At 49.6% G+C, this 27,755-nt stretch overlaps 6 protein-coding genes across 6 annotated transcripts; 2 read left to right on the forward strand and 4 right to left on the reverse strand.

Moving 5' to 3' along the window:
• Nucleotides 1–4,664: 4,664 nt before the first annotated feature.
• On the reverse strand, nucleotides 4,665–6,243 carry NCS54_01509900 (MFS domain-containing protein; the record flags this gene model as incomplete). The annotated part of the gene is made up of 3 exons (XM_053160209.1): nucleotides 4,665–5,578; nucleotides 5,635–6,017; nucleotides 6,068–6,243. The coding sequence occupies 3 exons, from the start codon at nucleotides 6,241–6,243 to the stop codon at nucleotides 4,665–4,667; spliced, it is 1,473 nt and encodes a 490-aa protein (XP_053016184.1).
• Nucleotides 6,244–10,196: 3,953 nt separating this feature from the next.
• On the reverse strand, nucleotides 10,197–11,789 carry NCS54_01510000 (Hypothetical protein; the record flags this gene model as incomplete). Its single annotated transcript, XM_053160210.1, has 1 exon — nucleotides 10,197–11,789. The coding sequence occupies one exon, from the start codon at nucleotides 11,787–11,789 to the stop codon at nucleotides 10,197–10,199; it is 1,593 nt and encodes a 530-aa protein (XP_053016185.1).
• A 1,104-nt stretch (nucleotides 11,790–12,893) lies between these two features.
• On the reverse strand, nucleotides 12,894–14,191 carry NCS54_01510100 (Hypothetical protein; the record flags this gene model as incomplete). Its single annotated transcript, XM_053160211.1, has 2 exons — nucleotides 12,894–13,455; nucleotides 13,509–14,191. The coding sequence occupies 2 exons, from the start codon at nucleotides 14,189–14,191 to the stop codon at nucleotides 12,894–12,896; spliced, it is 1,245 nt and encodes a 414-aa protein (XP_053016186.1).
• Nucleotides 14,192–14,855: 664 nt separating this feature from the next.
• NCS54_01510200 (PNP-UDP-1 domain-containing protein) lies at nucleotides 14,856–17,901 on the forward strand (the record flags this gene model as incomplete). Its single annotated transcript, XM_053160212.1, has 3 exons — nucleotides 14,856–15,693; nucleotides 15,754–16,552; nucleotides 16,602–17,901. 3 exons carry the CDS (start codon nucleotides 14,856–14,858, stop codon nucleotides 17,899–17,901), a joined length of 2,937 nt encoding a protein of 978 aa, XP_053016187.1.
• A 4,106-nt stretch (nucleotides 17,902–22,007) lies between these two features.
• On the reverse strand, nucleotides 22,008–23,935 carry NCS54_01510300 (MFS domain-containing protein; the record flags this gene model as incomplete). The annotated part of the gene is made up of 6 exons (XM_053160213.1): nucleotides 22,008–22,134; nucleotides 22,189–22,588; nucleotides 22,646–23,283; nucleotides 23,341–23,463; nucleotides 23,517–23,857; nucleotides 23,921–23,935. 6 exons carry the CDS (start codon nucleotides 23,933–23,935, stop codon nucleotides 22,008–22,010), a joined length of 1,644 nt encoding a protein of 547 aa, XP_053016188.1.
• A 2,725-nt stretch (nucleotides 23,936–26,660) lies between these two features.
• Nucleotides 26,661–27,726, forward strand: NCS54_01510400 (NACHT-N domain-containing protein; the record flags this gene model as incomplete). Its single annotated transcript, XM_053160214.1, has 4 exons — nucleotides 26,661–26,747; nucleotides 26,804–27,152; nucleotides 27,200–27,471; nucleotides 27,523–27,726. 4 exons carry the CDS (start codon nucleotides 26,661–26,663, stop codon nucleotides 27,724–27,726), a joined length of 912 nt encoding a protein of 303 aa, XP_053016189.1.
• Nucleotides 27,727–27,755: the final 29 nt, after the last annotated feature.

Genomic DNA, 27,755 nt, shown 5'->3' on the forward strand with positions numbered 1-27,755 from the left:
CGGGCAGTACAAATGTTTGCGCAACACGGCGTCGTGCCGGACGAGAGTGGCAAAGGATTCCGGCTGGCAGCTCATCCACGTCTTGATTGGGCTCTGTACTACGCCAAACAGACACCTGCGGAATGCTACGATCGATTGACAGACATCAAAGTTCCCTTGCAAGCGATTATGCTGGCCAGACCTTTCGCCGTGCCGCCCAAGATGTTTGAGGCGGATGTACGAAAGATGAAGCAGGAGACCGAGATTAGGTGGGTGGAGGGGACGACGCATCAAATTGTGTATGAGAACATGGGCGCATGTACGGCTTTTGTGGCAGATTGGCTTACCAATGTGGCTGGCGAGAAAAGGGCACGACTGTGAGTGCTGCTATAAGCTGCGTGAACTTGAGAGTCTTGGTTGAAGGCATGATGTACCTTGAATGATACTCCATTAGTGAGCCACCGCATGTCAAGATGTATCCATATCAGTTCCCAGGTACCCTATCAACTGGATCTATTCCAAGCATGCAGGAGTGACGCTCGCCAACCTAATTACTATCCTGGCACTCTCGCAACCTTGACATACAGCCCGCCCGCAGGTCGAGCCGTTTAATCCGCCTTTGACAGCCAAACGAGCCTCGTCCATAAATGCTTTATCTTGCAGCTCAAACTCGAAGCTTCCAACTCACCCAGCCGGCAAACATGCTAGTTCAGCTCTGGAAAAGCCCTGGCCCATGCACAAGAAACCGTATTTGCTCAACGCACCGCCGCACGCATCAGTGCCCTTGGGCCTGTTGGCACTGTTCTCCTCATTGCCTTTCGGTTCACACAGTCACCGATCTGGATTGAATGTATGCGCATCTGTCCCACAGAAGTGAGAATCGCGGTCTATAGCCCACGGCGCGATGACAATGTGCGTGCCTTTGGGGATGAATTGTCCGATTGTTGTGGTATCGTGGGCTGCTTCTTGGAGGGTCTGCAGAACTGGAACGTAAAATTGAAGAACCTCACTGCAGATAGCCTGTAGATATGGCATCAAGTCTATGTCAACATTGGAGATATGTGACTCGTTTGCCGCTCCTCATGGTGACAATCGTTGTCGAATCTCTTGTCTCGGCTGTTCCTGTATGTCGCCATGCTGGGCAAGCAGATGGACGCCCCATGTGAATGCTGATCCAGTAGTGTCATGACTCATGACTTAGTCCTGATCAACTCTTACCATTCTGTAGCAACATACATTGTGAAAACAAGGTAATGACAACTGACCAGCCGCAAGCAATGTCATAGTTTGGTCAATGAGCCCATCATCGGTGAACATACCCGTCCGGATGACCAAAGACATAATATCCAAGTCAACAAGTTTCTTCTCAGCGAGCCTTCTCTGTTTTGACTCAATTGTCTCCCTGCACGCCTCGCGTATCGATCGAGTCGCCTGGCCAATGCCCCAGTTGAGCTTAATAGGCAGGGCTGTGAGCATCCTCGCAGGCACCAAAACTCTCGATAAGATGTACTATACGAGCTTGATGCGACGGTTGGGAATGACATTTTATATCCGCACCAGATCGTTGTTCTGATTGCTCATCGCGCCAGAGTCCCTCCCCAGACCTGCTATCCTAATGAGGTTGATAGTGATTCTTGAAGCCCACTCCTCTACTTCTATCGTACTGTTGCCCCTTTCAGCTTCATCCGCTGCTCTCGTCTCAACTATCTCCCGCGTCTTATTCCAGAAGAGCGGGTAAAGCACTTTGATGTGTCGTGGCGCAAATGCCGGATTCATGCTTCGCCTCTGCATGTTATGCACATCGCCTTGAGCCAGGATGAGAGCTAAGCCAAGGAAGCGCCCTGCTGTCACTCAATGACTCGCTGGCTCGGGAAAAGAGAAAGTCTTGGTGACAAGAACCTCGTGGAGCGTTTCAGGGGACGTGATGACAAAGCGTTCCGCGTTGAAGAACCTCTATCAAGAAATTCAAGGGCATCTCCAAAGATATTGGCCCAATAAATAACTTGATCGAGTTCCATCCGCCCCCCTGTCGTCAAGGTCATCGCTCCAACGGCCAGCGCCGAAGTTGTCGGCTACATAATCCCGCAGACATCTCATACACTTTTCGGTTCTTGCCTGGGAATCCGAGGCTGACAACAGGAGGAAGGATGATCCAGTCTGCGGCCAAGGTGTCCTTAGCCACGGGAACTTGAAACCCGAAGGCTTCTCAGTATCTAGATCCGTCCCATTGTTCGAACGCTGTCCTTGATCGGTAGCCGTGGAAGGTTTTTCGAAGGACTGCACGGGTGGGGGAGTTCGGCAAGCTACCACAGCTGCCATAAATCTCTGTGCAGAAGGAGACAGGCGGCCACCGTTGGCAGCAGTCAAAATCCGGTCTTGGTTTTGCTTTGATGTTCGGTTGATGAATGTCTTGAGCTTCTTCGAGTCCACCTTGTTGCCACTGATGTAGATTCTTGAGGCCTTTTGGGCGGCGTCGCGCTCTGCCTTCTGATGAAGCAGCACTTGGACTTGCTTAACTCTGAAATGCTTTTGCAATCCCCATTTGTCGAAGTGAGACTTGTACATCCTGACACTTGAATGTAGGTTAGCGAATATTCTCGACCTTCAATGGCTCTCAGGGACACTGACGTTGCAAAGAACTTGTGCTCGTCCGCCATGATTTTCATCACTTCTTTGAGCGTGTGGCTCTGGTATAGCTCAACCATGGTTCCTCGATGAGACTGCCACATCTCTGGCGTTGCCCATTGACGTTGACCACTACTAGTGGTAGGAATGCCCGGGGGAACCTCCATGGCAAAAAGAGGATCAATCCAGTCAATCAGAGGTTACAAAATCGATGACTTCAGGGGAAAGTGTATCAATAAGAAAAGAACAGAAGGTCAGGAAGCGAAAAGAAGAGCAAAATTGAAGTCTGCGCAGTCCCAATGTGAATGAGGCGACGAGGGGTAAGGCTATGAGGATTGATGTTGCAACGGTTGGGAAAAGTACCAAGATAAATGCCTTGGCCACCGAGGAGGCTTGCATTCTAAAAGAGGGCGGGGTGTAAGGTGTGCTTATTGACCAACAAAAGACCCTCGCATATGTCATGTGTTGGTGTTGCATCTTGGCGACTAGTGACGCCCAAGCAAAATTGGGCACCAGGGTTGGCACAGCTATGGATATTATTCGCCCAGTGTTCTGGTCATGAACTGGCTGCCTGGCTGCCTGGCCCATTGCAATATGTTCAAGGGGGACCACGAGCCCTACGCCATCTATACCGCAATCACTCCAAGGCTAGTGATTGGCTCCTACTGGTGTCCAACATGGTCAGATGCACCGAAAATGGCAATAAAAGGCACTGCAATAGCTGGCTCAAAAGACCCTCGCACACAAAAAGAGAGGGTGGTGTAGCTGGCGAGAAGAAATGGTCATGATGAAAGTGATATTCTAGGAGGTTGGCTACATTGACAGATGTGTATCTCTCAGCAGAGGCCTTTCCTTCATAGTTCGATTGTGAGCCATCCCGCGAATGTTTGCGCACCAGAGGGATGACAACCCGTTGCGTCATCCCACAACATTGCTGGATATAAATTGAACCCATTGTTCATTGCTATCCTCTTTTCTCTTCTCAATACACTCATTATCTTCAAATTACCTTGTTTCATTCATATATCACTCTCATCTACCACTTGTTTGCGATATTAAACTTTATGGTCATTGTGTTGGCCTCATCTCCTGTCATGGATCCCTCCCCTGCTCACACCCACACCCAGTTGTCTACTACCCATGAACAAGAGTACGCTTGTGTTTTACCATCATCTAACATAGGGAGAAACCGATTAGCTTAATATCTATCTAGTCTCAAGACTAGATGCTCCATGCTCGAACTATATATACATAATACAACCTCTTTCCAAGACCGCTTAGTTCAAATCTCGATAGGCATCACCAAGTCCACCACCGAATCCAGCAGCGCCAATATCTATAAAAAGACCTCAAACTCTTAAGCTAGGGCAATGGGAGCTTCATAAGGAGCTTGTAAATCTCACGTTACTTTTCCGAAGTTGGTGACCCAAAGATAGTTTTGGCCTAGCAATCGTTAAAGTCAGACTTTACCAAATGAGTCACGATGGGAGGCTCAATTCCTTCCATTAGTAGTAGCGGTCTCTGGCCATCTACTATCTAGAATTCAATTTGCGTTTCAAGAACAGGTGGCATCTTGTTAATAGCATCATTGATATGTTCCCATCCCACTCCTTGTTCCTTCAAGATCTAGGTGAATGACGTGCCACAGAATCTGTCATTATTGTAAGAGTAATAAACACACATAAACACTCACAATTCTAATCATTATCATACAATGCTCTTTCCAATCGACTCTCTCGACATTCGTCCAAACAACTTCTGATACACTCCAAACATTCCATCCATCCCAAGCCATCTCTCTCCGCACCATGACAACAAGATCAAGCACAAGCTAGACCCGTCCAAGAAAGCACATCGATCCCGTCTTATCAAGGTACAATTCCTCCTCCATAATTCGAACAGTACTCTGCTATGCTAAACTTCTCGCCCGTTCCCCGCTATTCTCCCTTAAGGGTATTTCCCGGACATGATAGGGGTAGCCCATTAGCCTCGCAGGAGACCAACCAATAGTGGCTAAGATCCTTCACCATTTCTTGCCTAACCTTTCCCTTTTAAAGGTTTCACATCATGCTTTCTTCCGTCATCGATGCAGACATGTAGCCCCCGCGATACTTGCTCTTTGTGCGCCATGACAGGCCACACCAATAGAGAACGAAGGGGAACGTGCCCATGATGGCGGAGAGAATGCCAAATGTGATGAATGTCCAGTCTCCATCAAGATCCTTCAGCATATCAAGAATGAAGAGAGGAACGATCCCCGCGAAAGCAACCCGGAAACAAGCTGCTGTCGTAAGTGCGGACAACGTTCCAGCAGGAGGGTAAGCATCGAAGAGATAGGAGATAAAAGAGATGAGAACCATGGCGTTACCCCAGACATAGAAAGCTGTGCCACAGATGGGGACCAAGTAATGAAAGGTGGGTTTGGCCGTGAACGCGACCCAGAAGAGAGAGCCAGCAACAAAGAACGACCCAACCATTGCGGGGATAAGGCGCTTTTCGATGGATTCCACGCCGTGCTTCGCAGATTTCGGGAATAGAGCCTCCAGAGAGCTAGACGATACCAGCGCGAGTACAACGCCGACAAGCGCCGAGAGGAAGGCAAGCCCGGCCTGCTTGACGTCGAACCCGTAAGCTGCATTCAATGCGGCAGGTACTGAAATGAACCATTGGAACAGCACGCCAAAGTTGAGTCCAAGGTAGAGGGTGATAAGAATCACCAAGGGCTCTGTGAAGAGCATCTTGAGGGGGGTAAAGAAGGTGATGTGAGCCATCTCGGAAATAGTGACTCCGCTCTGTGCACATGGCAACCTGATGCCGCTCTTGTTATAGCGAATGCGAGTCCTCAGAATTTCTCGGTTGTAGGTTTCAGGCATGAAAGCACCAAATGCCATTGCGCTCATGGCAAATAGCAGAGTGACCCAAGACAACCAAGCTGGACCTTTGGCCGCAAAAACGAAGCCGCCAACAAGGGGACCTTCAATCATCGATGTCAGCGTGAAATATGGGCAAAGGGGTTGAGATGGGCCATACCTAGCGCGGCTCCCGAATACGATGCGAGCGTAAGGAAGGAATAATATGTCACGGTTTTGTGTGCAGGCCAGACATCAGCGAATGTCCCCTCGATCAGAACCAGGCATGGACCACCGAAAAGTCCAGCGAGGAAACGGAAGGCAAGCAAGGTGGAAATGTTTGAGGCCAGACCGATGACGACGACGCAAAGCGCGAAGAGAGGGAAACTGGTAAAGTAGATGGGTCGACGTCCGTATCTTTCCGAGAGATGTGGTGTGTAGATGGGTGCGAAGAAGACACCATAAAAGGGCATGGTGAAGCCGAGGAGGGCAGTGCGCTGGGAAACACCAAACGCGGCCGGGACGGCGTTGACAGCGGCAGTATATGTTGTTGTTCCGTACATGCTACTTGGATGAGTGGTGTCCGTATCCATAGTAAGTTGAGTGCTACTTACATAACAAACACAAAAGCGAAAGACACGGCAGATACGTAGACCTTTCTGAGGAATGGCCAGGTCATGGGACTATCTGGGTCGGTTGGCGACAAATTATGGCCCGACGACCCAGGCTCGGCCTTGAGGCAGGATTCGAATTCATCGTCGGACATGTTTCGACTTGTGGCGGTATCCATGGCTTAGGTGGAAGATAGATGGTGTTGAGTGAAGATGAGGCTGGATTCAGTGATGAAATACTGTGGACGAGTGTGCAGTGAGAGTTTGTTGATGGTGGATGTGTAATGAGCGAAGCGATAATCTGGGCTTTTATATGCCGAAAAGTTCTCCAATTACAAAAATTCAGGGGCGGTGTAGTCTGCCTCCCAAGCCATCATCAAACGAAGAGAAAGCCAATACTTAGAATCAAGTTGTAGATCATAGTCTTCTGTGGTTTCAGATAGGGATACTACCCCGAGAATAGCTGCGCCTCTCAGCAAGACGGTTTGTTTCGCTTCTGCGAGTTAATGAGGTGAATCATCAGGATTACCCGATTCGGTGTTGTTGCTCAGCCACGTCCTAGCTTGGTAGGGTTAGACCGACCAGTTCCAGTGTAACTGTTCTGCAGCAGACACAACCAGGGAGTGGCTGACTGTTTTGTGGCTTTGTTCAGGTCAGTCATCAAAATCACCAGATACGGCTAGTCGATTATCACCAGCTGAACTTGATTGGCATGGACCCCAGGCACTAAATTAATTCGATGTAAAAGCTAGGCGTGTCTTTCAAGCCACATCCGCCGCCACGCAATTTGGGCTTGATAAGTGGCCTCTTGATTCCAAATGCCACATGCAACGAGTGTCAAAGATTCCGTCTACGTGTGATGAAGATAGGCAATGGATCAGCCTTATCTCTTCTCTTCTCAAGTGCAAACATTGCATCGTTACCGCCCGATTCCAGAGCCTACGTAGTCAGACCATGGCCGAGTCCAGATACCTAGGACGTGTTGAAAAAGCACTAGCACGATCACCACAAGATCAACACTCTAAATCGTATTGCGCTTACGAGGCGAGTCTCAGAACACCGAGCATCTCCTATCAGGTTCGTGGTGTCTGGGTTAATCGCGGGCCTATCCTCCAATCACTTCGCAGCGACGCTGGCCTTCGGCCAACCCAAGAAGCGAGCAATTCCCATGTCTCTCAGATGCAAAGATCCATACAATCGCTCGCCGTAAGATCATAACCCAAAACAACTTTTTCTATCACCATCCTATCCAATGCCTCATATACCGGCTGGCCGACTGGACTTTTCGAGGAAACCAGCTCATCTCACTCGCGACCACAGCAAGCCGCCTTTTGGTCACTCTTTCGTCACCATGCGATAAGGAAACGAAGCACCATCTCAGCCTACCATCCTGAAACTGGTTTCCTGCCTTCTGCCAAGCACCTCCAAAGCACAACCGGGCTATCACATTTGCAGACAAACCTCGGAAGAAGAATGGACCAAGTTGAAGTAGTGGTCCTCTTCATATATCCCCTCCTGATAGCCCATCTCGGCTGTCTCACTCCTCTTCTAGATATAGAACAAGGTTGCTTGAGTCCAGGATCCTTTGGCGTCTATCATGTGGATCCGATGCCATGGGTGATGGTTCTTCCATGCCCAGCTTGAGTAGGTCCTGCGATGTGGCCGGGGACGCAGACGATGTCGAGCCTGCTAGCCCGGATGGCTCTTCCGAACTTGAGTCCCACTCCACACACCGTCTACGGTGTCTTCCGCGGGGTGGATAGTCTTCTTCTCCAGACGACACATCGTCGTCGGTGGACCATCCCATCTCAGCATCGCCGTTGCCTTTGGGTATCTCATCGTTGGTCCGCTTGCGGGGGCTGGGGTTCCGACTCTGAGGATAGGATTGAAACAATACAGCTGCATCCCGGATCTTGCCCGCTTTGAGTGAGGTCTTTGGTAGAGTACTGAGATGTTGAAAGATCATAGACGAGGACTTTGTAGTTCTCCAGGTCCTGGAGGAAGGGGAAGGTTTTGTTATCGAATAGAGACCATGCGAACCGTGCAAACAAGAGTTCTGTTGATATTCCCGAGAGTGGCTGAGGCAAGCGGTTGTGATATAAACTGATAAGCTCGGTCGAGCCTTGCGCGCAGAGGACATGGGTTGCAACCTATAGCGAGTCGCTCTCACGTGGCTATTTGACAACAAAGGTGAAGCGGCGTTGGTCAAAGAGATAGCGAAGATCTCTACGAAGCGTGATCAGGTTCCGGTCGTCGTCAACCTGTTGCGGAACGTCACTGAGACGAGTGTATCTGGTGTAAAGGTGAGCATCCAGATTTTCTCCCGGACAGGGGAACATTTTGTCTTCGGTGTTGTACCTTGCCATCGAGTTGTACTCAAACCAGTAGCCCGATGCACGTGGGACGATGTGGGCGACTTCGGCAGCATCAAGATACCCCGAGATTCGGCATGTCCCGTCCCGACTTAGAGTGGCTGTTTCCTGCTGAAGATTGACACTCAAGCCAGCGGAAGGGATTTTCAAGGAAGACCATGGCGCGGGAATAATGTCATGAGGGAATCGCCAATGGTCAAAGGACGGGACAACGGGATACTTATCTAGAAGCAAGAGCTTGTTGTTCCCAGCTATAAGAGGGGCTAAGGGGCTGAAGTTCATGCGATAAGATATGTCAAAGCGATTAGGAGTACTGTACTTACGTTCTGCGGGGTGCAGGCCAAGGCTGAAGTAGTAAGTAAGTCAGATGACCGGGAACCCGCCACCCCCGCTTTTCCCTTTAACACTATAACCCTTATTAAATTAATCACTTATATAATAAACTTTATATCAAATTAAAGCCAAACTCACGATCCGGTGGCCGCTGTCACACGCAAATGACAACCTCCACATGTGCTCTATCACGACTATGACAGGGACAGCTATCAGGACCTGTAGCGCACTAACTTCACTTGATGGCCGCCTCGCATGTAGTAGCTGATGCATTCGGAAGTTCCAGGACGCTGTCCATATTCCGAGCTGCGACCTGGCCTCTTGGGGACCTCCCGATCCAGTCTTCGTTCCGATCGATACAACATTGGCCGCATACTTTATTGGGTCATAGGCTGCTTGGTTTATATATTGCTTCGAGCTGGGCAGTGACCGCAGAGCACAGCGAATCGACTGGCCAAGGGGGCTGTCCTCGTCCGGGTGAAGGGCAATATCATAATCGACCATCTTAGACCCGACTTTGTCGTAAAAAGAGCCCTCTTTCATCGGGGGGACAAACTCGGAGTTGATGGGGGTAGAGATCAATACGTGTCGACGAATCAGTGGTTCTTTATAGGGGCTTAGGGCAAGCCTGAGGAGGGGCGAATGGATATCAGAGTTCTATGCAGCCTCAGATGCATTGGTTGATCGGCATAGCAGTGCCTCATCCTTGATCTCGAGCAGAGCTTCGAGCTCTCGCTTACCTCCGTCTGGTTCCCAATGCCCATTTGGTGAAAAGTGATGGGGCCGAGTGCGAGGGAGATGCTTAGAAAGCGGCGCCTTGAGTGATGCTGGTATAAAGCCCTCCCGCTCAACAGCTAGGTCGTAAATGTCGCGATAGAGCTGTCTTACTGCGGCGGGAAGCTGAGCGCCCGAGTTGTCGGTACACTCGATATACTCAACTGGCTTCTGGAGCTCTTTGAAAGTCCCGGGCTTGACTGGGACGATGCAATAGATCGGGATTACTGAGAGTTGGAACGAGACGGATGGTGAAGGGGGTATGGAGCGAGAGGGAGCTTGAAAGAGGATGGCGGCATGATGGAGGATGCCGATGACGCGCTTGGTGTCTTTTCGGGGTCATCTGGCCCAAAGATGTCGTCGTCTTTCGGGGCTCATCTTGACGAACACCTCTTCGTCTCTTCCGTGGAGTGGCGATACCAGATGACTGATCCATCGAAGGTGGGAATGTGTTGCCTATGTTGAAAGGCCTCTTTGTTGATCTTCTGGCTTAGTTAACCCATCAAGGGCTAGGCTTTTGGCTTGTTGGGTTCATCATTACGGGAGAAGATGAGATTGAAATTAAAACAAAAATTAGACTCTCATGCTCATAGAATCACACAAGGCCGCCCATGGCCTTCTACCTAAACGCGCCAATGATTTACATGTGTGGGCTAAAACGTGGATTCAATCAACTTCCAAACCTCGGGCGGGAAGCAACCATTGATCCAGTAATCACCCTCTGGCGTGCCCACGATAAATGCTCCATTCCTTTCCAGCATGTTGTTCGGACTGACCCCCTGAACGTGATAGTAGACAGGACGACCTCTAGTCACTGATCTAGGCTGCTCTTCGTTTGCCGAAGAACTCTGGCTGCCACTCCTTTTCGAACCGGCCACGATTGCTGGTTTGAAATCAAGGAATTCAAAGAGGCGAGCTTTTGTCCAGTTGGTCAGATTGATCACAAAGGAGCTGGTGTCTCCAAAAAGCGGGGGCACACCGCAGAATTCCAGAGACTCTCGCGAGAGACGAGCTAGAGTATGGATTGAAGCTTCCGTTGCCTGCTCATCGATAGCCTTCCGCATAGCCTGTGCGACAGGCCCTATAGCATTCTGCTTGTTGCTGGCCATGTAACCAGCGGGGAATAAAGCCCAGTAGACAAATAGGGCGTTCTGCACATAAGAACCTTCGCTTGGCCCAGCAGGGAAAAGTGATGGTGCACGCGTCCGGAGATCAAAGGCATTGCCGATGCTGATTGTTCGAGTCGAACTTGGTGGGAACATGGCCGCTGTCGCCATCACTGACAACCAAGCTCCAATGACATCGCCATCACTAATAAATGGGGTTGGGGACGAATTTGTCGAAATAGAAGATGAAGCCAGAGTCTTTAGTTCCTGAACAGTTTTGCGCGGCAGAAAGAGTGTCCTTGTTTCCATCTTGCGCCATAATAATAGATCCAGAATGAAGCGGAATGCCCAAAAGAAAGCCCACAAGCCTATGACCCAACGTTTTTGAAGTACATGTGGCTCGTTGAATGCAGGATCAAAACCCGCTCGAGCCATGGGATCTTCATCGGCGGATAGCATGGGGGGAACGTCAAATTCCCGCCCCGCAAGCACAAGACTCCAGGCGGCACTGATATCGCGAAGGCTCATCGCATCGACAGCGATATGAGGCCAACAGAGAGAGACCAGAGTTGCATCGGTGAAGGACACGATATGGAGCGTCAGTTGTGGATTATCGGACTTGAGGTAGTCCTCGAGACAGACTGGAGTCCCTGGAGGAACTCCTAAAATCCTGAATGCCGAAGGTCCAATTTGCACTGACGGTCGATCCGGAGTGGCTTGGGGAAGTGTAGATGCCAAGGGGTGTTCATCTATACTGACGTCAAATGAATCATGATGGAAATTCACCGCTGGGCGTTGTGCAGTAAAGGGTTCTGGAACATGAATCTCCAGCTTATCTTTATCCTGCGGTATATCAGCGACCATTATCAACCAAAAGTTCGGGTTGTGGAAACCAACGGTCATCCGAATGCGTCCTCCTAGTTTCTTCCATCCAGGTCGTGCCAGGACTTTAGCCAACGACGCATGGAGCACGTCCGCGTCAAGCACGTCATTGAATCTGAGCGTCCAGCAATGAATGCTGTTCTGGTACAGTGGCGTGCCATCAAAGTAATGGACGGGAAACACTGTGTCGGTTGGGACTGTTGGATAATTTGGTGGCCGACAGGTCTGCCCGAGGACAAGTTTCCGAAGCGTCTGCATTGCTACTCTTGGACAAGAGTCTCCAGGGACGTCTTGGAATTAGGTGAGATTTCACGCAATCAAACAAAAGCTTCCCTGATACTGTAGATGACTTGAGTTGAGTCGTCAGCTCAAGATTCACGCTGCGTGAAAAGATGGAATGCTGACAGGCAAATCTGACTAAGATTTGGCGAGCACCCAAGATCTCCTTGGGTTTAGCGTTGGTCATGCTTACTTCTCGGCTCACTCGACGCCAGCCACCTCGGACGTGTACGTCAGGACCTACTTTTCTTATAATTCTGAGGATGAGACACTCCTATTTTCATGACGCAGATGAAAAGACAAGGGGTTGAGGCCTGAATTTCTTGGTCGGCAAAGAGAGATCTATCTTTGACTTCTTTGTAAGGTTGATCATGAGGCTAATTGCCCAATCTCTGACAAGACTTGCCTGAAATGTTGGTAGAGTTGAAGAACAAGCCCCAGGAGGCAACACTGATGTGGAGTGGAAATATTGACATGGCTAGCGCCTAGACGTAATAAAAAGGATCAGTAAGATAAAATATGTGGCACTGCTCGAAGAGCGAAAAATCTGACTTCGATAATGCTACTTCCTATCGATATCCTTTTGGCCCTTGTCTACACCCTTAAAAAAAAAGGTCACTGTGTTAGCATTGGGATATACTGCTATGATGCGTTGATAATGTGTTCTTGGTAATAGTTGAAGCCCGGCCCTCGATGGGATAACTGAGCCCGAAGACCACCCACACTCTCGTCCGACCATGGACTCGTCAGTTAATATTGCCAGTCAAGTTGTCAACTGTCTGATTATGCATCCTCTTCTTTGGATATTACGATGAAGTCTAACCATCGTTTCACACTACCAACGCTGGACTGACCGGCACCTTGTTTCCTCGGGTCGGTTTGGCATACGCCTGGTAAGCCTGGGGCCGGTCGATGTGGATGAACATGCTGAGGCGGATGGGCTAGCCCAGTTCATGATCCTGACATGTGTCAACATGTCTTCTCAAGTAGGGTCATGACTCATGGAATGCCACATTCTTGCGCCTGGATCGTTGCTTGTTGATCAAGTGTGTTGGTGATTACTTTGAAGAAACCGTCTCCATCTCATGTCGGCATGGGAAGAATTATTCGTCGAAAGGCAGGCCAGTAAGAATTTCTCGCCCATCTACGAATGATTTGAAGGCCGCAGATGATTTGGTAGACACCTATAACGCTGTCGGTAGAACCAATGTTGATTTTGTTCCAGCATACCGTCTTCATGTTTTCCCTCGTTGCGATGACGAGATACCAGCCATGGCCCTGGATGATGACTCCGGGCAAAAATACTGGCAAGGGTGCAGGCTCATCTTCCCGGTCACTGTTGAGTAGGTCCAAGAGCCTCCAGTGTGCTGCTTGCCACACGCTCAGCTGCAGCGTGGCACCATCCCAGCCCTCGCCAGTTCTCTTAGTTTCGATGCTTAGTGCAATAGGTCGATCGCGGAGGGGGTAGTAGTCGGTATGATTGATGACTCCATCAGGTAGCTGGTCTCGACTATTCAGGACAGCTGACTGCGACTCCGCAGGTGGGTTGTCGTCGTCGTGGGCAGGGTCGATGTAGATACAGAAGTCAACCTTCTTGGACACGCTAGACGAGGGCAGATACGCATCGATGAGGCCAGCAGTAGAGCTTCCCGAGGCAAGTCAGTTTTCAATTTTGAGAAGCAGGCCCTCAGAACTTACCAAGGCATGAAGTTCACCATGTGCTCGAACTTTGGCAGGCCAGCTGGTCTAAAAGCAAGCCGCAGGACTTCACTGTGAACCAACATGTTCCAGCCCGGCTCTGCATGGAAGTTTCCCTGGCACTCTGCAGCAGCCTGAAGTATGTCGTTGACGTCCTCTAGACTAGGGGTAGACCCGAGCTGATCTCTGTCTTGAGAGAAGTAGAAATCCGAGTCGAGCTCGGTGACGCTGTCTTCCTGACTCTGCCCGATAAGCGTTCTCATGGACAGCGGCAATATTCCCTGGCCACGAGCCACCCGGCGCATAGTATTCAAAAAATCTTTGAGATCAGGAGCCAAATTCCGAAGAAGGGAAAGTTCGCGAATTTCGATGCCTCTGTCAAGGCGGCCAAGAGCGTTGAATTGTTTCTGTGGTGATTGGCTGCCGGACTTGCGGGAGACTGAGGAGCGAGTGCTGAGGGAATATTCTGACTCAGACCCTACAGTCTGCAGCTTCTTTGCTTTCGGTGTTTGGTCCAAATCTTCGTGACGTTTCTTTTTGGATCCCCCAGCCATCTCTTCGTCATCGGTTGACTCGGGAGTCAGAGGGCGGCGTCGCTTGAGTGTTGAGCGCGAATGGTGCCTGGAGACGGATTGATCAGAGGGAATGCCACGTAGCCACTCTATAACATCGTAGTTTGACATTATCTGGGCATTTCAAGCTGGACAAGGTCAATTGCATTGGTATTGTCGTGGTAGCATCAGCGATTGATGACGTGCATTGGGAGATGTTTTGATAGGATTGGCGGGGTAACGCGAAACGCCGACGTTATTCCGACCACGTCAACCCCAATTCGGTAATCTTCCGAAAAAGGCAGCTTTACCGATACTAACCAGATCGTGAAACCAGCGGTTTTTTGGGGGGCTTAGGTGACATCTTTCCTTCACGAGGTTTTGGAGCTTGTAGTATGTTATTCTGACCACACGGCCTGGACACGGTATATAAGTTGTGAAAAAAAAAATATAGTGCCATTACTGGTAGCGATTAATATCATAGAAAATAGTAAATAATAACACAGGGTTAGAGCCTTGGAGTAATGCTAGGGTTATGCATATATTGCAGACAAATAAGTGCTTATTCTACAAGCCATTATTCTACACTCTTCATTCTTCCTATATATTGTGTCTTTCGCTCAGCAAATGCTCGGAACTATACGTTTAGGTTTTGCTTTATATTCACTCTCTCTGTGTTCCCAGTGAAAGAACCAAACAAGGGACGCTCGACGGTGGATCAGACGCCAACAGACTCACACACGGCGACTATACCATCGGATGGGTCTGCGCTCTTCCTAAAGAACAGACCGCAGCAATGGCTATGCTCGATGAGATACACCCTGACCCCCCCAAGCACCAGAATGATCACAATAATTACATTCTTGGGTCTATTGGCTCTCATAATATTGTCATAGCCTGCTTGCCTCTGGGTAAGATTGGAACCAACCCAGCAGCCACCGTTGCAGCAAGAATGATGAGCACTTTTCCGGCTATCAAGGTTGGCCACATGGTCGGCATAGGAGGCGGTATACCATCCTCAGGTGTCAGATTGGGCGACGTCGTGGTTGGAACCCCTGATGGCATCTACCCTGGTGTAGTTCAATGGGATTCGGGGAAGGCGGAGACCGAAGGCTTCAAGAGAACCGGTGCATTGAACAATCCGCCAACCGTTCTCTCAACCGCTGCGACACGATTGTACACAAAGCATGAGATGCAAGGCTCCAAGATACCTCAGTATCTCGATGATCTCAAGCGGAATTGGCCGAAATTGGCGTCCAGATATTATTGGTCGGCGAGCTTCACTGACCCCCTAGTGCCTGATGGACGACCTGGCAAGCCCGAAGATCTGAGGGTGCATTATGGGCTCATTGCTTCTGGCAATCAAGTCATCAGAGATGAGAAGTTTCGTGACCGCCTTAACCAACAGCTTGGCGGAAGGCTCCTGTGTGTGGAAATGGAGGCTGCAGGGTTGATGAACGATTTCCCCTGCCTTGTCATTCGGGGTATATGCGACTATGCAGACTCTGAAAAGAGTAAAGAATGGCAGGAATATGCTGCAGCTGTGGCCGCAGCTTATGCACGGGAGCTTCTAGAGACTCTACAGCCCGGCGAAGTGATCAGAGAACGTTTTATGGAAGACATACTGAACCAGAGTATGTCACGCGTAATCTCTCTCAAGCCCAAACAAGAATAATCCGCTAACCCGGTTCTAGTCGGCGAAAGTGCATCCAAACTCGAGGCAAAGATGGATAGAGAGCAGAACAGCAAGAGCCTCAATTGGCTTACTTCTGTTGACTACAGTCCTCAGTATAACAACTTCTTGACAAGGGTCCAAAGCGGGACCGGCCAGTGGTTAGTACAATCTCCAGAGTATCAAGCTTGGCTTGGGTCTTCCGGGAAGACTCTGTTCTGCTCAGGGATTCCTGGCGCAGGAAAAACAATGCTTGCCACAATCATCATCAGCGACATCCTTGAGAGGTTCAGACATGACACTTCGGTCGGTATAGCCTTCATCTATGGCGACTTTCAACGGATAGCACAGCAAACACCTGTAGAGCTCCTCTCAAGCCTGCTTGAACAACTAGGAAATGGCGGATTTGGGTTGAAAACCATCCAAGACCTCCATGATCGACACGAATACAGGAGAACACGGCCAGAGCACGACGAAATCCACAGACTTCTCCATTCAGTAGCAAAACACCATGCGAAAGTGTTCATTATCGTTGATGCTCTGGATGAATTACAAGTCTCTGATGGCAGCCTCGCCGTCTTCTTAGATGACCTTTTCAGCCTTCAACAAATGGACAATGTCTTTCTCTTTGCAACTTCAAGAAATAAGCCGTCCATAACGAGAAGGTTCGACAATGGCCTCCGTCTTGAGATTCAAGCTAGGAAGGAGGATGTGGAGAAATATCTTGACGGCCGGATGGAGAAACTACTCCCCTGGGCTCATGAGGATAAGGAGATGGGGAAGCTAGTCAAGAACAAGATCGTCCAATCGACACAGGGAATGTACGAGAAGTCCATTCGAATTCGTGGCGAATCACTAACTTTCATCAAGGTTTCTGCTTGCTCAGCTTCACTTGAATGCGCTTGTTGGAAAGACGACTCTGAAAGGCATTAAAACCTATCTCAACAGTCTGCCAACTGGCTCCGGCCCTCAAGTCTATCAGCACGTGTACGATGATGCTATGAGGCGGATTTCTGATCAGCCGAGCGAGCGGGAAAAGCTCGCCATAGAAGTCCTGTCGTGGCTCACCCTCGCCCAAAGGCCGATGACAACAACAGAGATTCAACTCTTCCTAGCCGTTGAACACAACCAGACTCATATTGACCCCGAAAATCTGCCGGGATCTGATGATATGGTGGCTGTATGCGCTGGATTGGTCACAGTCGACGCTGAAAGCGACGCCATTCGGCTAGTTCATTATACAGCTCAGGAATATTTCGAGACGAGGCTCGATTGGATTGCCACTGCGGAGGCATATATCACGAAGGTTTGCCTGGCATACCTGTCCTTGGATTACTTCGAGGACGAGTTCTGGGACAAACGGGACAGCGAGCTTGTGTCATGGTGGCGGCAGAAGTATTGGGGTGGCTACAAGGACGAAGCCAAAGATTTTGAGCACGACCTAACCCCACCCAGGAATGGCCTCAAGCCAGCGGGCAAAGTCATGGAAGCTTATGAGTACGCCTCGAAATTCTGGGGTCATCATGCTTACAGAGCTAGTGAAGTTGACCAAGACGTCCTTCTTTTCCTTGAGAAGCAGAGTGAAGTAAAGGCATCATGGCGTCTGCTGCACAACCATGGATTATTCACTCCTGCCTTTATTTACGGCGAGGAGGACGTCGGAATACTGGCGGCTACCTACTTTGGACTGGATCGTATACTCAATCTACTCCTCAGAGACTTGAGCAATGGTGATACACCAGCTATCAGTCACGCTACACCTTTAGCCTTCGCTACTTATCATGGCCATGAGAAAGCTGCCCTGGTTCTCATTGAAAACGGCGCCGGCGTCAACGGAATGTCATTCGGTCAACCGGTGCTGGTTTACGCTGTCCAAGGTGGTCACATGGAAGTTATAGTGCTACTTCTTAACAACGGCGCTGACGTTGATGCGGAGACTCCAAGCGGTCGCACACCGCTGACCTTTGCCGTGGAGCAAGGCGACAAAGAAATCGTTCAGGTACTGTTGGAACATAGTGCTAAGCTCAACTACAGTGATAAGGGAGGTCGTTACCCGATGTATTGGACCGACAATCGAGACATGATAGATTTTCTTTTCAAGAAGGGAGCTTGTGGTGTCTCCTTTTTCAAAACGAAGTCACGCAACATCTGCGATCAGTTTTCTATGTGAGGGCATTACTGTCGCGGGTTTCGGCCGATGGCAGAGAATGATGTCTGTTGAGGTCACGATAATAGTCATTGAACCAAGAGAGAAAAGATCAAACTGAGGGCGAATAGCCAGACACCGATAATCGCCAAAGACCAATCAAGGTGCCAAGTCCTCGGACTACGCATAAAGAGCTATCGTCAAAAGCGAGGCCGACGAATGGCGCTCCCACGGTTGACAGAGGGTTCAATAGAAATGCCAGCTGCCGATAGGCGTCTTCTTGTGCAAATGCCGGATACCAGATGCAATAACGACGTGTCTCAGTGTCCGATTCGGGCATCTCATCTGGCTCAGGCAACTGGTTGCTCATGATGAGATGCGCATTCCGGGCGCGAGGAAACCAGGTTCATCTCTCACTTGGTCTGGCAACGGCCTTGGCGAAAACCGGTGAAGCGATGTAGTGGGCAAAAAGTCAGTGGGAGGGGTTTCCGACCAGAGAAGTATTGCATACCAGTTGCCAGTGAAATTCTTGCAGAACTGGTTCGCGTGCTCTAGTTACGAGCCGTTTATCCAAGGGGAAGCGGCGACAGCCCCAAGAACAAGAAGAGCAGGACAGCACGGATTACAAGCAACCAAATTTATTTTTGGGCGTTAGCTTAATAGCTGATACCTCATTGTACCCCCACTGTGTTAGCATTGGGATACGATGCTATGATGGTTCAAGTCCGGCCCTTGATGGGATGACTGAGCCAGAAGACCGACCCTAATTATAGCCGCGGCGAGAGTGACACGTGGTGCACCAACGTCTGTTGGGGCACCTGTCCTGGGTGATCACCTCAGACACAACGACCTGACCTGTTGTGTGGCCGGTGCCGTCCGGAAAGGCGCATGGTTCAAAGCCGATTTCTATGGTTTGCTTGACTCTCCCACACCGGTACTTTCGGACCTCGAGTTTAATATCACACATAGTGTTGTTGCTTGTTTAAATAAGTCTCCAAGTGTCTTGTCGTAATTACCTATGAATGCTATAGAAACTCGGCGCTCACGTAGCGATATAAATATTTAATTTCTTTAAATGATGGCCGTGAATTCTGTGGATAGTCTGTCGGTCGTTCACGCCCTTTTGTCAGTGAGACCGCCGCCGAAAGGCTCGGCCATTATTCACCGCAACTAGCTAACTGTAGCCTGAATGACCAACTCGGCCGCCTACATGGAGCCTGACTAACAGCGTGATTTGACTCGTATCAGAGTCACAGAAAGCTCTAAAGAGAGCCGTGTCTAATTGCCGAGACGCGTTGGTTGGTATCGGATTCACTCTTTTCGAACTCAAGATTGCAGCGGATGGCGCGGATAACACACACACAAATGACTGGGCTTTCAAGGTCCTCGGGGAGCTTGTATTCATCGAGAACAACTTTGCCAGCATCTTGTAGTTGCGTGCGGTGATCATTACTCCGGACTGGGATCGAGGCTTGGAGACGGGAATCGATGGCACGACAAAGACAAGAGACAGGTGCAATGCGATTCCAAGTTTAATATGAAGAGAGTGGCCCTTTGTTTGCCAATACAAGGGAGCATCAAGCCGAAAGAGAGAAATGAGGTGGCACGGGTGATGCTGCGGTTTTAAGGTTATGTAGTGCCACCAACAATGGAGTTCCGTGGGCCCATAGGCGACTACTGGCCATTCAAGAGGCCGAAAACAAGAATGGAAAGACAAGAGGAAAGCAAACAGTGCTCAGGCTAATTGTAGGGGGTAGCTTTAAAGCAGGTAGCTTGAAAGAATGTGTCATTCTACATGACAACCTTCTCCTTTTGAACCGCGGTAGTTTGTTTACCATGTCGGAACCAACAGTCGACAACTTCTACTCCATTCAGACGCTCAGGGGTATGCCATTCCCTACTCGAGTTGCCACGACTGAAATGTGCCAAGACCGTTCAATGACACAGCTGCTCTGCATTCTTATCGGGTAACTGCCAAAGAGATGGGACAACCCACATGGGGAGACAATCTGTGTACATAGGGCTGCATCAATGAGCCGGCAAATGGTAGCTCCGAGGCGTGCAGATGGTGCGCGAATGAGGAACATGAGAAGCTCCCGAGCTGAAGGCAAAAATTGAGGAGGCAAGGCCGAATCTGAGCCTGGAAACATCTCGCTAGCTCCATTACATTCATTTCCAAATGACTTCTTTTCACCATGGAGAGACTTTGCTCTCTTTCACTCTTTTTTTTCTTTCTTTAGCTGGGCTGAGTCTTTCTCAAGCCATCAAGAACGATGACACAAGTTCTACTGACACCGGGCTCGATGGGTTCAACAGCACCGAGCTTGAACTCGGTATCATGCGGTTGGGGCACACCGGCGACCTCCAATCCAATGATTCATGGTCTTCGCCACTCGTAGATGGACGCCCCAAGCTCTATGGTGTCGTTGGCCTTCATCCTTCCAACCTGACCTAAGTACGCGCCCATGGCGAGTTGGCCCGGTGTGAGGAAGCTTTCCTCCTTAATCTCAACATCGATAACCTCGACGATGAGCACCCGACTATTCGCACCTGCGCTGTCACCACCGGAAAGGCATAGTCCAAGCGTGTCCCCTCGAGGAGCAGATAGCCTCTTCCGATAGTTGCGGAGCTGAGAAGACGTCCAAGAAGACCAAGGTGTCTGTTAGCCCATCGAGCCAGCTCAAAGACGTGCCGAGCATCTAAGACAACGTGCAAGACTTTGCCAAGTTGAAGGCCGCCATCAAGACATGTTTAATGGAGGTTGCGTCGATATCCCTCATGTTTCCAACGTTGATGTCAAGCTCAGCGTCTTGACCTCTTCGGTGGGCTAAGACGAGACCACCACCGAGGAGACAAAGCGTCAGATCAACCACGTCTTTCACCAAACCCGCGCCCTGTTTACCAGAGATGAATGCAAGGCCATCCAAACGAGTAACGGAGACAGTTGGACTGCTCTGTCCATCCGGTGCGGCATCCGTTGCGCAGACTTCTTCAAGTACAACAAGAAGAACCTTTTCTCCAACCTTATGCCCAAGCAATGGGTATGTTGCTCTGCTGGCGACCTCCCCGACAAGAAGCCAAAGCCGACCTGGAAACCTTCAACTGGCCCAAGTTTGTGAGTATCCGTGTATATTCAAACCGTAACACAACCAAGCGCCTTTCAGTTGGTCCGCTCAACTGTAAACCTGACCAACCGCCCAGTCTTCTAGGCGCAATTTGAAAAGACGATGAATCTCAGTCGAGCCATCTGATCGAATGCCATGCTCATCAGCATCACTCAGTATCTTATCGATGTATTCACCCGCCGCAGAAAGGCGTAAAATATGCGCGATGGCACGATGAATAGCAAGAAGTCTCAGCGACGGCGGGTCAATGCTTCTGTCCTCAGTAAGATAAAGCTTTTGAGTAACAGGGACATCTTCTTCTAAGCTAGGAGGAAGAAAAGTATCTATACGATACGTATGTCACTAAACGATGTATTCAGATTTTGAGTAAGCGCCAAAGCATTACCAGGTCGGTCAATGTCGACTCCCTTAATCAAGTAAGCAGCTCCGCTATCAAATATATTAAGTATCGCTAGCGCAACTACCTTTGAGGGATTATGTAGAGTTAATCAGCAGGCGACATATTCCAGGCCCAACGACTCTTACCAGCTCCCCAGAAGAACTAAGCCGGGTGAGTGAATGCGGTAGAATGTGTGCCACCTCAAGCCAGGCAAAGCTTTGACCCTTGGTCATGAGGCTCGGTTTCATCATGATGGCGGTAGCGCTGTAAAGCCTCAGCCTTATCGCACTTGCATGATATCACACAGCGATAGCGATCTCTTATGAGACAGGCACCTCTCGGGCTGGCTATCCGCTCTGGTGTCCCAGAAAAGATATGACCCTGGCGCTGGGTTCTCATAACGGCTAAATGAGATGCTACGTAGGCTGCGACAACGGCGTTACATGATCTCTTCATGGGTATCCCTGTCACGAGCCTGCAAAATCATGAAGAGACGAGACTAAAGCCATCAAACGGAAACATCGGTGTCAACATGCTTCTAGTGAAAAAGAATAAAGAAATTGGTGCTTCCGGTAACCGATCACTTTAAGACTAGAAAGAGCCCTCCCGTTCTCCTCGCAGGAACCTCACATCTGGTGAACGTTGCTGCTCTTTGTCCATCGCCTGAAAGTCTTGCCATAGAAGTAGAAGATAGCTCCTAAGCCACACCATAGAACCGTCAGTGCCATGTTAGTCATGAATGCGGGCATGAACCTGCACAACCTGTTAGCTTTAATCATTGTTCTGTGAGTGCAAGTATTGCCTTACCCTGCCTCGATTGTCCATGGAGTGATGAATCTACCCATCCCATAGCCCCAGAGACTCTTGTTTACAGTGATAGCAACAAAGAGTGATCCTGTGACTGGCTTGTAGCAGTCCACTGCATAGGTACTGGCAATACTGGGCAGGGCCGCAACCTGTATGCCCGCCGACGAATAGCCCAGTACAACAATGACTGGCCACGGCCACTGGTTCTCGTATCCAATTGATGTGATGATATTGCCAAAGATCATAATGATCACGTAGGGAATCATGGCCGGCAAGCGCATCTCGGGTTCACGAATACCGCCGTTCCTGGTGGTTGCTTTTGCGGATACCCAGTCGCTGAATGGTCCCGCAGTGACCAGGCCAATCAGAGCGCCGACAAGAATAGCAAAATTGAGGAATCCTATCTCTTGTTAACCGCTACCCCAATGCTTAGAACTTTTTGAGTTTTGAAGCATACCTATGGACTGGGAGCTCATGTTGTATGGAGGAGCCGCAAAAACCTGGGACTGGGTGAGGTTGAGAATCAGGAAGTTGCTGCAACTCCAGCTAACAACAAAAGAAGCGAAAAGGACAATGGGATACACGAAAAGTCTCCACGGAGTCCAGAGGTCGAGCAGAATGCTTCGCAGGGGTGATGAGTTGGGCTGGAACAACAACCATTGCTGCTTCGACGGGCTCCCCTTACCCAGATTCGGATCTAAAACAGATTCCACATGACACTGGTCGGGTACAGTCGTCGACTTTTCAATATCGCCTTCGGGAGCCGAGTGCTTGCCGTCTTGAGTAGGAACGCCCACCCGTACATCGGTGTCCAGCTCAGCCTCGATCGAATCGATGCGATTCCACTTGGTTTCGGGGAACCCAAAGACACCAAGGATGATTGAGAGTGCAGTGACGGCAACATTTAGCCACCAGAAATTTTGCCAGCCTGTACGGTCCGCCATGGGGCCGGCAATGATCGGTGCCACCATCAGTGACCCCATGTAAACAACCCAGTACAGCGCGTTCCATGTTCCTCGATCGTGAAGGAAAAAGATGTCGGCAATAACAGCAGGTTGGAGGATCTCGGACGGACCTGCCCCAATTCCGTTAAGCCTGTAGGGAACTGCTGTCAGCATTCGTCTAGAAACATGTCCTTGGGGATACCCTTACACGCAAGCTACCATAAACGTCCCGTATGTTGAAGCCTTTGCTCGGATTATATGACAAGCCATGCAAATAAGTTGAGATGCAAGGTATACAGGTCGACGACCGAAAGAAGTAGAAATAGGTGCCCTATTCCTTCGTTAGTAACTTATCGTCGTAATGGGCATCGTCATAGAACGGACCAGACGAAGTTGCTGAATCCGAGGATCAAGATAGTCACACCTGTGAATTGGATGACATCTTCAAGGTTGCTGTTATAATCTCTGATCAGGTCAGGAAACATCGGGGCCAAAGCCAGTGGAGCAAATCCCTGCGTGAAAGTCATAGTTGATACACAAACAATTGCAGAGAACTTCCACAAAGGCTTCCAGTTGAGAGGGTCGTGGGGATCCTGAGACGGCTGTGGAACGAGAACTTGATTTGTCTGCTCCGTCTTGACAAATCGGTGTTTGCCAATGTCTGTCATGATCTCGGTTCCTGGAAGAACCTCAATCTGGAGTTCATCTTGAACATTTTCACGTTCCTGGTGTCATTAGGGTCGGGATTAGTCTTCAGTGCTTCTTGCAAGGGACAAACATTCACTAACCGCTTGGCTCTGCATCTTGATTAAATTGAGCAAGGAAATTTCAGCTTAGTCGCAAGTCAAACTGTCAACTTCTGTTGCTAAGGCTACTGGCATGAAATGCAAATGCTGTTGATTTATCTACAGGCTCATCCTATCGTCTTCTTGCCGTATCTTCATGTCGTGAGGGCACTCCGAGGCAGACATGATGCCTCGGATGACTGGAATCAGTCAAGAGGCTTCTTACTATGTCGATAGCGGGGAAACTTCAAGCTATTTCAGTTTCGGTACAGCCTGTCGGCAAGTAGGTCGGCGGTCTGGGGCACCCGTTTGTAAAGAAGCTGTCATCAGGGGAAATGCCTAACCAGGATTGCTGTGTCTGGGGTTGCGGGGTAATAGAGTTTCCCAGCGTCGGCAGTTCATGTCCTTCTGGTCTAGACTTGGACATGATGGGCTATTACGGGCTAGTGTGCCCGAAAATTATTGGTCTGGTTCGGGCTGGCCTCGAATCTAAGTCGTCGTTGGCCAACTGAGTTGCTTATATCTGATTAGCAATCTTCGGCTGAATGATGGACTGCAGAGGGGATCAATTCATGGATTCGGTTAAGTCGGCACTGCTCCCGAGTGAGCCTGGACAAGTGCCGAGATAAGGGATCGATTTTGACGAGCCATTATTTTGTTGAAGTCTTTCTCTTGTCTACAAGGTCAGAGAGACCGGCCGCAACAGCCACCGAAGAACGTCGGCTTCCAAACGACGACGGAAATGCCTGCATCGTCCGCGATGCCATATTGCGGGGAGTATGGAGGAAATTTTGTGACCCATGATCAGCCTGCTCCCTCAGATTATTTCAAGCCTTACTCTGTGTCTCTGGCCGCCTCACAACGCTGCGATGCTTCTCAGGCAGCAGTTGGGCATCCGAAAGCGATGTTTCTCCCCACGAGGCCTCCAATAGAGGTTCAACCAATGGTATTAATGCTGCAGCGGCTGACCAATGTCCAATCTGCCACCTTAGCTCGGCCAAAACACTGTGCATCTAGTTCCGTGCCCATTTGAACGCCCCTCGGTTTGCTCTCACACTTGTAGCAAGAATACCTAGCGCAACCACAAGTCAATGCTATTGTCATCAACCCTTCAGGCGAAGAGCTGTGAGAGTTAATTGCTATTTGATGCGAGATGGATGCGAAATGTGATAAGATGAGCTTGGCTATTCACCAGTCAGTGTACAGGCGACAGGGTTGATATCTGTAAGGTATAGTCGTCTAGATGAGACAAGTTGAGCTGGTTCACATCAGGGAGGTTCGATGAATTTTAAAGATCTTGAGAGTAACAACCTTGCCCATCTCTTTGGCGTCTCGCTACGTTGAGATTGTCCTTTGTAGCGCCTAAACCTCAAACTCAACGGTTAATTAAACTGGTTGATCCACGCTAGATATTCGCTTTCGGTCGCCACATTGCTAGATCATGTAGATCCAAAACCTTCGATTGGTAACGATCATTTTCTACGCAAGTTTCTCTATTCATTTGGGGTGGCATGTTTCAGAGATGACATGTCCCATTATGTGAACACGCTTGTAATTTCCTCTCGTTGGCTTGCTGGCCAAGTCGGAGAAGCAATATGTGACCTGAATTGGGAAATTTGTTCCATCAACGTACAGAGAGATCGCCAAAACTCATTTAAGGCATAAACTAGGTGTTAAAAAATTTAACGGCCATGGTGTGTGTGTGTGTGTGTGTGTTATATTTATCGTCCGACAGGCCGACCACCTCTTTTTAGGCGTCAAAGGACGCGGTAGTGATTCAGGACCTGAAGGACCCACCTGATGCGACGCGTCGTAGCCGCAAGGGGGCTCAGCACGGTCCTGGCTTCTCTCACCCGCTTCCTCCATCCTGCACCCATTCCTGCTAGCTTGTGAGTGTAGGGTAGCATAGGTGAGGAGGCATCGGGAGAGACAGAAGACAGAGGGCATTTGAGGGCAAACCCGCGAATAAATCTGAATATGGTTCTCTTTCTTTGTTCACAGGGAGTTTCGACGGAATCTAACCAACGAAGAAACACTGTATTGCCCCGAGCATGACCCGTGAGCTGACATTTTGTCTACTATTGTGAATGATGAACAACTCTTATAATTCAGTACCAATTGCGCTACTTCCGTAGCACTTCTTGGGCTGGCTGGCCAGTAAGCTAAGAACCATTTGCATGGCTGGTCACTAGGTCTCTACTTAATGCCTGTGTGTTGATACCAGCGAAGCACCTGGAGGGATGATAGCTTCAGTCAGCAGAACAATGCCCATAGCCAGCAATCAAATACTGGTCTCCAATCATGTGCTTACTTTACACTCTATGGCCACTGCAACATGTTCCATAGTGAGCCCCAACGCCACCGCTTCTATCCAAGATGGCACAAATGACGAATCAGGCTGACGGCATTTAACAAGGGTCATATTCGCTAAGCACTGAGGCCCATACTTGGCTAGCCTGACAGAGCCTGACAATAACTTCAGCCAATAAAAGTCATATATTCAAGCCCCCAGCGCTTCCCTTGAGGTCTTGCAGAAGGGCGACTACATTTATTGGATGATTGAGCCTAGGGCCAAGCACTGAACATCTGCCTCGCCCCAAAGTCGGCCTCACATTTTCTAACCCTCGTTCTACGTGATCAACCTCTTCACAATAGCATAGCAGGTACGGTCGATACTCTAGACTGTCGCTGTTTGCCTATTCATTGAGTCTTCCCAGCCTGGTGTCTCGGCTTGTTGCCAAGCATGGGCCGCGACTTGAGTCGCATCCCCACCCGCATCAAGAGACGACTGAACAAATATGGTAGAACGGCCATGGACGAAGGTAATGCGGTAAGGAATGGTTTAATATCTGGCTTTCGATCACCGTTTACTTACACTTTTATCAGCCGAATTCCGTTGATGAGCATCGTGCGCCGACGAATCAAGTCCAGGGAGAGTCAACAAGCCAACTGACGTCCGAATCCTCAAACCAACCAACGCCTGAGTTGACGGAGGAGGTGCTTGAACAATCTGAGTCTGGTTCTAAAGGCCAAGATGCTTCTAACCCCCTTGCCGTCGCTTCGACCGATGCAAATGTGCAGTCTTCAAATCCAGACCCCAAGAGCTCCGATGCTAGCTCGAGGCGCAGTCTATGGCAACAGGTGTATGAAAAACTGTGCACAGAAGAGGACTTTGGGAGTAAACTGCTCCAGTATGAGAAATACGTCCTTGCCCACGCGAAGGTTTCTGCGAGTGGTACGTCGGTATAATTATCAAGCTGATCCAACAAGCTAACAAGGTAGCCGGGACAGGAATCGAACAAACACCACCTGCTTCATACCTCGAAAAAGCCAAAGCCAATCAGAGCCTTCTTCAGGAATGGGTCAGAAAAGAGCTTGAAAACCTTTTGGAGCAACGAATCGTCATTTTCAGACAGGGGAAACAAGTTGTTGATAGAGACAAGATTTACGGAGTCATCAAATTCATTGTCAAGTACAAAGACCTTGTCAAAGCTGGCGTGTCCGCGGACCCGACAGCTGTTTTGGCCTGGGGTGGTGCTATGGCGATAATACCGGTATGTAATATCGCCCATCAAGCTTGGATTGCCCTGTTGGTCGTTGTCTAGTTTCTCCAAAACGTGTTCCAGCAAGATGAAGATGCAGCCACTGGATTCGAGGATATTTGCTTCCTTATCCTGCAGAGCAACGTGGTTGAGCACAGACTGAACGAGCTGCGCCAAAGTGAACAGTGCGTATCCTCTTCCCAGTCTACAGAAATACAGTTCACTTACCGCGTATTAGACACGACTCAACGACCTCCTCTCTTATAGAAAGAATGGAGCAGGATATTGTCAACCTT

The sequence above is a fragment of the Fusarium falciforme genome, chromosome 14 (genome assembly GCF_026873545.1).
Source record: "Fusarium falciforme chromosome 14, complete sequence".
In the NCBI taxonomy this organism is placed as follows: domain Eukaryota; kingdom Fungi; phylum Ascomycota; class Sordariomycetes; order Hypocreales; family Nectriaceae; genus Fusarium; species Fusarium falciforme.